Source organism: Ovis canadensis, chromosome 4 (genome assembly GCF_042477335.2).
Source record: "Ovis canadensis isolate MfBH-ARS-UI-01 breed Bighorn chromosome 4, ARS-UI_OviCan_v2, whole genome shotgun sequence".
Lineage (NCBI taxonomy): Eukaryota > Metazoa > Chordata > Mammalia > Artiodactyla > Bovidae > Ovis > Ovis canadensis.
The window spans coordinates 75,981,800-75,992,302 of NC_091248.1; the positions used below are offsets into that span (position 1 = coordinate 75,981,800).

General features: G+C 48.2%; 1 protein-coding gene across 2 annotated transcripts in view; it reads right to left on the bottom strand.

Moving 5' to 3' along the window:
- The window catches only part of EEPD1 (endonuclease/exonuclease/phosphatase family domain containing 1), a 123,856-nt gene extending 115,178 nt beyond the window's left edge, over positions 1 to 8,678 (bottom strand). Inside the window, exons 1-2 of one of the 2 annotated variants that reach the window (XM_069588049.1) lie at positions 7,995 to 8,678; positions 6,490 to 7,534 (exon numbers count right to left, since the gene is read on the bottom strand). In XM_069588049.1, coding sequence (XP_069444150.1) covers positions 6,490 to 7,373 — 884 coding nt within the window. In that variant the 5' untranslated portion in view covers positions 7,374 to 7,534; positions 7,995 to 8,678. Of the gene's footprint in view, positions 1 to 6,489; positions 7,535 to 7,965 lie in introns of both variants that reach the window. The other variant, XM_069588050.1, reaches the window with a different exon arrangement.
- Between the last annotated feature and the right edge of the window lie 1,825 nt (positions 8,679 to 10,503).

Consider the following 10,503-nt stretch of genomic DNA (forward strand, 5'->3'; position numbering starts at 1 on the left):
CTTTCTGTCTGAAGCAAGCTCTCTCAGGGCCTTTGCACCTGCTGGTTCCTCTAGTGAAGCACTCTTTCCTCCAACTTCTTCCATGCCTGGCTCCTTAGCTCCTCAGATGAGGCTTCCTTTACCCCCATCTACTCAGCAAGCCTCCATCACCCTCAGCTTTCACCACTATCTGTAGGCATTTATCTGTGTACTGACTTGTCTGTCTTCCTGCCTAAAATGGAAACTCTATAAGAGCACTGGCTTTGTCTTATCCTACACTTTATTACCAGAGCCTGGTACTTAGTGAGAGCTCAAAAAATTTCTGTTGAATGAATAAATAATAAAGGAGTGATTATCTTCTAGAAGAATCAATAGTTTCAACACACACCCCCTCCCCCACTACAAATCAGATCGCAATGGGCCCAGCTTTCTGGAATGACAAAAGAAAGAGCTGTCCCTTTGGTGAAATAAGCCCTGTGTCTGCCCACCCCAGGCCTTCCCTTCATTCACACCCTCTTCTCTCATTAATCCTCAGCAGTCTTACTACTGACCACCTTTCTTTCTGGAAACCCAGAGCTCCCTGGCTCAGAAAACCGGAACTCAGCCTTGGAGTGGAGCCAAGGTCACAGACTCACATTTGAGGGTCCCAGTGCAAGGCCGGGCGGGGGGGGGGGGGGAACCTGGCACCCTCTGGAGTGCTCCACCTCTGGCCCAAAGCCCTGTCCTTCAGAGGAACAAAAACAGGAAGGGAGCAGAGGTCTCCAGCAGCCTGAGAGTCTAGGTAAAGCTCGGATGCCTGGCCAGCCTGAGGCCCAAGAGAGGGAGGAAAGAGCAGGTGGGTGAGGGTCAGTCAAGGCCATGGAATTTGGGAAGAGATACCTTCGTTCCCTGCTCTGAAATCAAACATGCCTGCCTTCAAAACTGATTCCAACATCTTCGTTTCTGAAGGCCACACGGATGCTATTTAATCTCTCTGAGCCTCCGTTTCCACAGCTGTCAAAATAGGTTTCACAATTCCTACTTTAAGGCAACTGCTGGGCACTTTGCCCCCAGATGGTATGTCTGGCTGCATCCACCAACTTTCAGTCCCTCAGGATGAGCCCATTACTCTTATTAAAAATTCAACCCAGTATCAGTCCTACTCAGTGACTTCTGATAAAATGTGTGGATTTTCCAAATGTTTTGAGGCTGAGCCATAAAAGCTGGTTCACATTTGCTAAACCTGGTTTAAAAGCAGGGCCAGTCTGACTCCCAAATTTAGCATATATATATACACAGCAGCCATTCAATATGTGTTTTTCCATGAATGAATCAAAGAACAAGATGGGCAGTGTTTGTACTGAGCCTATTGAGTCTGACAAACTAAAATCCCTTTTTTCACGAGGAGTGTGTGCTGTCATGCACTAAGTCACCTTGTGCTTTGATACCACAAACAAGTATGAGGCAAGAAAACAGATTCAGACCATTAAAAGGCTCGAGACTTTGACACTCATATTCCCTTCTGATGAAGACCATGGGAAAATGTGCAAGTGGGATGCTAAGCTTCTCATTTTTTCTGGAGAGTATCTGTCAGCTCCTACAGTGCTTATGCTTTCAGAAACCAAATGGACTGTTCAAAATTGAACAATTCCTCAGCAAAAACCAAAAAGTAAAATTCAAACAACCTTCTCAAAGTCACTAATTATTGGGAGATGCAAGTTAAAATCACAATGAGATATTTCCTTACACCTGTCAGAATGGCTATCATCAAAAAGACTACAAATAACAAATGTTGACAAGGATGTGAAGAAAAAGGAACACTTGGGCACTGTTGGTAGGAATGTAAATTGGCATAGCCACTACGGAAAACAGCATGGAAGTTCCTCAAAAAAACTAAAACTAGAACTACTGTGTGATCCAGCAATTCCACTGCAGGGTCCAGATCCAAAGAAAGAGATATATGTACCTGTATGTTCACTGGAGCAATGTTTACAATAACCAAGATATGGAAGCAACCTAAGTTCCCACTGATAAATGAAAGGATAAAGATGTTCTATAGACATAGAGACACACACACACACATAATGGAACATTACTCAACCATGAAAAGAATGAAATTTTGCCATCTGTAACAACATGGATGGACTTGGAGGATATTATGCTAAGTGAAATAAGTCAGACAGAAAAAGACAAATACCATATGTGCAATTTCCCTGGAGAAGGGATGGCAACCCACTCCAGTATTCTTGCCTGGAGAATCCCAAGGACAGAGGAGCCTGGCAGGCTACTCTTCACGGGGTCGCAAGAGTAGGACTCTTAGCGACTAAACTATTACTACTATACGTGGAATTTAGAAAACAGAGCAAATTAACAAACATAGCTAAACACAGAGTCATAGATACAGAGAACCAACAGTTGTCAGAGGGGAAGCGGGGGAGAAGAGAAGTGAGGGAGATTAACAGGTAGAAACTTCAAATTACAAAAGTGAGTCACAAGTACAGTGTTCAGTGTGGAGAATACAATCAATCATTTCATACAGTATCTTTGTACAATGACAGATCATAACTAGATTTATCATGGTGATCATTTTGAAACATATAGAGATATTGAGTCATTATGTGGTACATCAGGAACTAACTTAGTGCTATAGGTCAAGCTCACTTCAAAAAACAAACTCCTAGGAAAAGAGATCAGATCTGTGGTTATAAGAGGTGAGGCATACAGGGAGGGGAAGTTGGAAGAAGGTAGTCAAAAAGCACAAATTTCCAGTTAAAAGGTGAAAAAGTACTAGTGAGACAATGCATAACATGATGAACATAATTAGCACTTCTGCATGTAATCCATGAAAGTTGTTAGGAGAGTAAATCCTAAGAGCTCTCATCACAAGGAAAAAATGTTTTTTTTTTTTCTATTTCTTTGATTTTGTACCTATACGAGATGATGGATTTTCACTAACTTATTGTGGTCATCACTGCATAACGTCTGTAAGTCAAATCATTATGCTGCATACTTTAAACTTCTACAGTGCTACATGTCAACTATATCACAATAAAACCGGAAGAGAATAACATAAACAATCTTCATTCCATATGTGGGCTACCATTAAATTCTGCAAGAGTATTTAGCAGGAGCAATCCTCTTTTAGACTTGCTCCATAAATCCTGAAAACAAGGAAAAACATTGCCTAAGGTTGACACTCGGCAAAGGGATCTGATGAAACCTGGCAGTTGTGTGCCACAGCGTGACATCCTTGAAGGTTCCTGGTAATCGCGATTATTGAGCTTTCTGCCCTATCTCAGGCTGCATGTGCAAAACATGATTTCTCGTAGCTCATACACACTTGTCCACTAAGGCAGCAGCATCCCAGGGCCAGAAAAGACTCCATCCTGTTAAGAGTCTCAGCCAGGCATGCTTTAGTCTAAGAAAACACACACAAACCCACAGAGAGGAAAACAAGGGCCAGCTATTCCCTTTGCAAAAAAAGTGCCTAAGGGTTTGTGTTCCTCTGTGTGTATGTGTGTGTTTTACATTAGCTACATTTATCATATGGAAAACCTGAACTTCGAGAAGTTAAGGAATTTCACCAATTTAACACATAAAGAGGTGGAGCTGGGGGTTTTCTTTTTTTCTTTACAATGAATTTAATGTATGAAAATAGGACTAGTACACAATTTGGCAAATGCCCCTGGTTAGGCAGAGTGTGGAATGTCTGAACAAGAGGCAGGATAAAAGTAAGGTGCTTATAAAACAGCACACTTGCAAAGAGCACAGGTCTAAAGTCAGAAGGTTCTGGGTCCTAGTCCCAGCTGACATAATAATGAGCTGTGGGATAGAGGCAAGTCACTTAACTTCTTTGGTCTTAGTTTCCTTACTCAAAGATGGAGACTCAATAATAAAAGCATGCATTACCTACTTCCCAGAGTTACTGAGAAAGCTGTGAAAATACAAAGGCACATTCAAAAGTCACATAACTACTATAATATATATATTATATATATGTATATGTGCATGTGTGTATATATATATATATATAAACAGCACCCCCAAAATTACCTGCATCCATTCTTGCTCAAATTAAATTTCTTTCCTCTTGCTAATAAAAGGATCAATTCGAATGTGAGATAATTTTGTGAATCAGGATGAACACAGCTCTTGGAGAATGCACACTGCTGTTTTGAGGACATGTGATCTTGTCACAACCAGGCATCTTTCAGTGCCCTAAACCAATGGATCCATTCCCGTTCTGCAGGGAGTCAGGCCAATTACTTCAGGTTTACCAAACACTAACAAGTTGCTTAGAGTGCCCAGAACACTGAACACATCATGAACAGGCAAAAAGAAACACCAACCCACAGGACAACAGATGTGGCCAAGAGTGAGAAATATGATGGCGACACGGGTCACATTTAAAGTGGCTGCCAGATGCTCCCTTCTGCACCATTCTGGGTAAGCTCACCCTTCTGGGTAAGCTCTTCCTAAACTCTCACTTGAGGACAATAGTCAACTGTCTTCAACAAAGCATCACCCCCTAGGAAATCTAAAGAAGAGACACCAGGACAAATCCCTCACTGGGCAAGTTACCGCTCTTTCTCGGTGCTCCTGGTTGCCCCAGTCCGCACCGCAGACTGGAGCCCACTCTGAAGTCGGCTGTTTGCTGCTCACTCTCCCATTTTCCACCCTTCACATTCATCTGTTCTAGGACCTAAGTAAGCCCTTCAAGCTCTGTCCAAAAAGACCATCACATGGTTGAATAACTACAAGGATGATTGGAACCATCAAAGAAAATATACCTAGAAAGCGCTGCCTGGACTCACCGGACTTGTCAGAAAAGACACTTCAGGAAAATGTTCACAGAGCAGCCCACGGGACATCTGACTGCCAACACACAGCACAACAGGGTGCTAACTTTATTGCGTATCAGAACCACCCAGAGGTTGTGGAAAACCCAAGGTTCCTGTGGCAGTTGCTAATGCTGGTTTCCAGAGACCACACTTGAATCTGTCATGGTAAGTGGGCAAGGGCTACCTAATCGGTCATCCCCATGGGGGCAACTTCAGCTCCTGATTCATCCTCCTCCATCCCCAAACTAAGCCTGAAGAAAACTCATAATAGGAATTAAACAGTCAGCCCTCTGCCTCCCTTCTCCTTGCCCAGACGTACAGCCATGTGCCCATGGATGAAAGGAACAATTGTCCAGGCATTCCGCACAGGTATCTCCTGGGTTGACTCCTGTTCTCCCCTGTGGACTACATGATTTTGCGAAAGGCGTTGAGTTGTGATGCAAAACAGAGGATGTGGAGTTGCAGGAAGTGCATTCAGGTTCCCCAGGTCCCGTTCCCTGAGTGGTTCCTAACACTCAGTGATGGAGCACGCCAGTGGGACAGTGCCAGGGAAATGCTTTGACCTGGTTTTCTCCTCACTTATTTTTCCTGATGTTCTGCTACAATGCACTGTGATTTCCCGCTGAGAACTCACTTCATGTCACCAACAACCCAATGCAAAAAAAACAGCGCGTGGTTCCAAGCATACTGCATCTCAAGGCAGAAGTGGGCGCGGGGTGGGGGGTGGTGTGGAATGGTGGCAGGGCCAATTCCCTTCAGAGCAGGATCCGTATGGACATGAGTTTGGGTTTTGCCCTGGAAGGGACTATTAGAAATATTTCTTTCCTTCCCAAAGTTGATTGTGTTATATAATGCACTATTTCACTAACAGCAGGAGTTACTGCTACAATAATACTGTTTTGTTTTAGGGAGTGTCAATGGAAGTTCCCACAGAGAGTAGCGTGGTGAATAAGGTAAACACTCAGTGATAAGAGGGCATCATACAACTCTCTTCTTCTGTGGTTCAAATGTGGAAATCCGGGCAGTGTTTAGCATACAATCAGCTTGGCCTTTGCTGGCCCTCGGATAGGGGAGGTTTACATATATTTGGGGCTGTAACTGTGGGCCTAAAAACCACCTTCAGGCTAAATAAGGAAAAAGAATCAAGGGTGATTCATTTGTAGCATTTTGGTAAATATATTTACATAGCCTGTATGTTTGCAAACACCTGGTCTTTGCAAAGGTTTTTTTTCTGGACACAAAATAAGCATATTTGGTAGAAGAAATGTGACTTTGCCTCCTAAGGAAAAAAAAAAAAATAACTCTGAGTAGCTCTTTCACCCATGGCTCTGAGTTCCCAGGCTCTGAGTGCCTCATCTGGTGTAAACCCCATGAAGTCTTGGGAGTCAAACATTTTCCAAAGCAGTAACACTAATACAGTCTCCACTGACCCCAAATTTAGGAATTAACCTCAGATATACCATCTTCAAGATACAGACCTCAAGTCCAGATGGCTCTATTTAGAAAATTCTGGAGTAGGAGAGTTCAGCCACTCAGAATACTGCACCATATTGGCTATGGCCTCAAGCCCACTGATTTAAAAATCTTGCCCTCTCCATACAGGCCCCCAAATCCACTCATTTGCATGCACAGATGAGGCCATGCGAGAGCTGCCTTCATACCCAATGCGCTTGCTGGTTCTTATCCTCACCTGTTTTCCAGGAGGGTCATGCACACCACCTCTCGCACCCCGGGGTTGTTGGCCTTCTCCACTGAACAGCCCTGCAAGTTCCAGGTGGCCAGCCTCAGCACAGGCCGCCCGTCCCTCGTGCCTCCAAAGGCCTCCACCGAGGGCCTCGTGGAGATGATCTGCGTGGGCCCCCCAGGAGGCAGGTCTAGGTCTTCACTCTGCAAGCTTAGCGAGGTGGGGCTGGGGTGAGGCTTGGCGGTGAAGGTCAGACCGCCGTTGGTGTGGGTGGACGGAGGCCTGGACCTCTCGGCAAACACCTGGTGCCGTATCCTGTCCAGGAAGGCGGCATTGATCCCACCCATCCTCACCAGGTCCTCGACGCTGCGGAAGGGCCCGTGCTCACGGCGGTAGTCCACGATGCTGACGGCCATCTTCTCCGTGAGGCCCCGCACGCTCATGAGCTGAGCCGGGGTGGCTGTGTTGATGTTGACACGCGGGGTGAGGGGCACGGCAGCGGCGGCGGCCAGGTGGTGAGGCTGCTGCTCGGCCATCAAGTCCCTCCGCAGGGAGCTGGGGGAGTGCTGCGCCGAGCTGCCCTTGCTGCTCACGCAGATCTCAAATTTGACCTGCTCCAGCTTGGTGGCGCCCACGCCACTGACCAGTGCCAGGTCCTCCACTTTCTTGAAGCCACCGATGTACTCGCGGTACTCCACAATGCTCCGTGCCACCGCGCGCGTCACCCCAGGCAGGGTCATCAGCTCCTCCTCCGTGGCGGTGTTGATGTTAAGTCTCTCCTGGTTGACCAGGATGTTGCTGAAGTTGCAGGCTGCGCTGAACTTGCGACTATGGGACAGGTCCGAGGGGTCCCGGGGGATGGAGCGGTGGCAGCCCAGCGTGCTCCCCATGGCAGGATCAGGAGTCCAGGAAGCCTTTTGGCTAGGGAGGAAGCCCAGTAGACCTCACAGGCACAGAAGGGAAGGTGCAGGATTCAGGGCATGAAATGGTTACCTAGACAAACATTAAATAACCCTGCCCGAGTGTCCAAAACTACCTTTCACTTGGCCACCTGGAAAACAAACACAAATCGATTGAATCAGTTAATCAGTTTGCATTAGCACTCCCTACCTACAGCTGGGATTCCTAGCCAGGAGTCCAGGGCTGATGTCTGTGAACCTCAGAAAACACACATAAGGGGGCTGTCCCATGAGGATTTTCCTCTAGTGAAGCTCAATTTTTATCACGTTAGGGTCAAAAACGCTATAAGCAGCTTCTTCTGGAAAGAGACCTATCCCCACCAGCCTACACCTCTCCTCCTTGCCTCTCAACTCTTACAGCACTGGGGCCATCTCCCCGCCTCCAGTCGCTCGTATTTAAACTCTCAGGCAAAAGGAAGTGGGCATCCCCACGGGCCCTGCTCCTGACACTCAGCACCACCAGCAACTTTGGAATTCCATCCTCACTAGTGCGGGCACGGAGAAAGGGTTTATCTTCCTCTACCAGATTCGGCGCCGTTCCTAGCGCCCCACCTCTCAGCTGCTCCTTCGGGGCGTCCTCCTTCCACCTGCGGCTCCGAAGCCTGAGCCCAGCCCGGGACAGCGCCGGCGCAAGTGCTGATCAGCGGCTGGTCGCGGGATCCCTCCCACGCCACCCCGGGCCGCGCGTCCCAGCTGTTTCTGCTGGAGAAAACTCTTGAGTGGCTCTCCCAGAACCGGCAGGAGCTGCAGGGCTTCGCGGAGGCGGCAGCGGCGGTGAAATGCGGCCGCTGCGGCTGCACCAGGTCTTGCGGCTGCACCAGGACTGGCGGCGCTGCCGCAGTTGCGTTCATCCAAACGAAAAGTCCTTCCCCCGACTTGGACGCGGGATCGCAAGAATCGGGTCCAGAGCCCAGCACCAAAGCCACAGCCGCCTATCGCCGTCTGTGTCAAAGCCAAAGTCCCGGCCGCCAGGCCCGCGCCTCCTCCCGCACTACGGCCACGCCTCCTCGTGAGCGCCAACCCTCCCCCGGACTCCGAGGGCACGTGGGGGCGGGGCCGGAGCTCTAGCCCGGACACCAGGGCGTCAAACCCGAGAGCGTGGGGCGGGCCCTGATGTTCAGGAGGCGGGGCCGCGGGGCGCGGGGGCGGTGCCAGGACGCGAGATGGTGGAATGCAAGGCCCAAGAGTGTGAGAGCCGGGGCTATGCTGCGAGAGGGCTGGCCCCAGCGCGAAGAGGTGGTGATGGAACCCCGAAAGCAGAAGCAGGGTCTGGGCGGAAGGGGGCGGGCCCCAGGAGCGTGGAGGCGAGGCTTAGAGGCTGAAGAGGCGGGGCCGACGCCACCCGTGCAGCGGCTGGTCAACCGAAGGCTGTTCTCCGGTCCGCTGCCCCCGAGCTCAGGTTGCTATCACGGACCAAAGACTGGGTGCACGGCATAGAGGGTTTTTAGTCTCGCCCGAGACGGGACTCCCGACAGCTTTTCGGTGGGCTGCAGCTAGGGGTGCGGCAAACGCTACCGGGCCATCAGCCCAAATTTAGTCCGTCTTTGGGGCAGTGGGGACAGGGCGAAGACACTCCCTGTGTGGGAGGCACACCTACGGGTCCGGAGCCTAGCCTGTGTTCTGAGAACATTCGAGGACTGAATGGGAACTTTTTATCTTCCGCCGCCCTCTTTCGTCCTCCTCTTTTCTTCCTCTTGTGTATTACCTTTACCCTGCTTACATACAACCCTAGCAACTCTATGCTACTAAGAGAGGGCGGACACCGCCGGTTAGTTGTGTTCGCGTAGGTCACTTGCTGCGTTGCTCATTTGCACGTTTAGCGCTCTGAGTAAATACGGATATTTTCTGTAAGAATTAAATCTAGTTATTAAGCAGGAAGAACATGCTAGTTGGAAATGGAACGACAGTTTAAAAATTAAAGAGTCGGCTGTATTACAGCGAATACATGGAGCTGCTGCTGCTGCTAAGTCGCTTCAGTCGTGTCCGACTCTGTGCGACCCCATAGACGGCAGCCCACCAGGCTCCTCTGTCCCTGGGGTTCTCCAGGCAAGAATACTGGAGTGGGTTGCCATTTCCTTCTCCAATGCATAAAAGTGAAAGTGAAGTCGCTCAGTCGTCCCCGACTCTTAGCGACCCCATGGAGATTCAGTTAAACAAACCATGAGGTGGTACCACTGAATACTTTGATCCTGGGTGTTCATTGACCTCTGAAGTTTCATCCCCAATCAATGTGACCGATGTTTCTGCTTTAAATTCCTCAGGCTAGGTCAGCAAAAAAAAAAACTCTCAGGGAAGGCAGAGATAGTTCAGAGGTGAAATGTGAGCCAAGCAAGACTTGACAAAACGCTGTTGCCTTTCTTTGTATACTGGTTGGGACTCTTAATTGCAGATGACAGAAATCCAAGTCAAACTAGCTAGACAAAAAAAGGGCATTTGTGGGGGAAAGTTAGGGAATAGATCTTACTTATGTTCCTCATGACTGTGTGCAGCCCAAAAGCCAACAGGATCTTGTCTGACCCTCTTTATCTCCTCTACTTGCTTCCTCACCCTAGCACTAGGCTACATTATGCTACTCCTTTCCTCCTGTAATTCTGTTGTGATAAAGAAAAAAAAAAAATTTAACCTGAAAATATCTTAAGAGGAGGGAGAAATCTTTGTTGATCAGAATGCCTTAATGGGCTTTTGTGGCTATGGATGGACAGCCTAGGGGCATTGTTAGTTGGGCTGGAACATTTTTATTGTTTAATCTAGAACACTTTGGAGGATAAGAGGGAAACTATTAACTTCACTGGCACAGCAAACATAATCTGGTTTTGTTTCCTATAAACAGAAGTGTATGTTCCACCTTTTAGAAATGAAGCCAGGGACTTTCCTGGTGGTCCAGTAGCTAAGACTCTACGCTCCCAATGCTGGGGTCCTGGGTTTGATCCCAGGACTAGATCCCACATGCTGAAACTAAGAGTTCACTTGCCACAGCTAAGAGTTTGCAAGCCACAACTAAAGATTCTGCATGCCACAAGTAAGACCTGACACAGCCACATAAATAAAAGTCCTAAAAAAG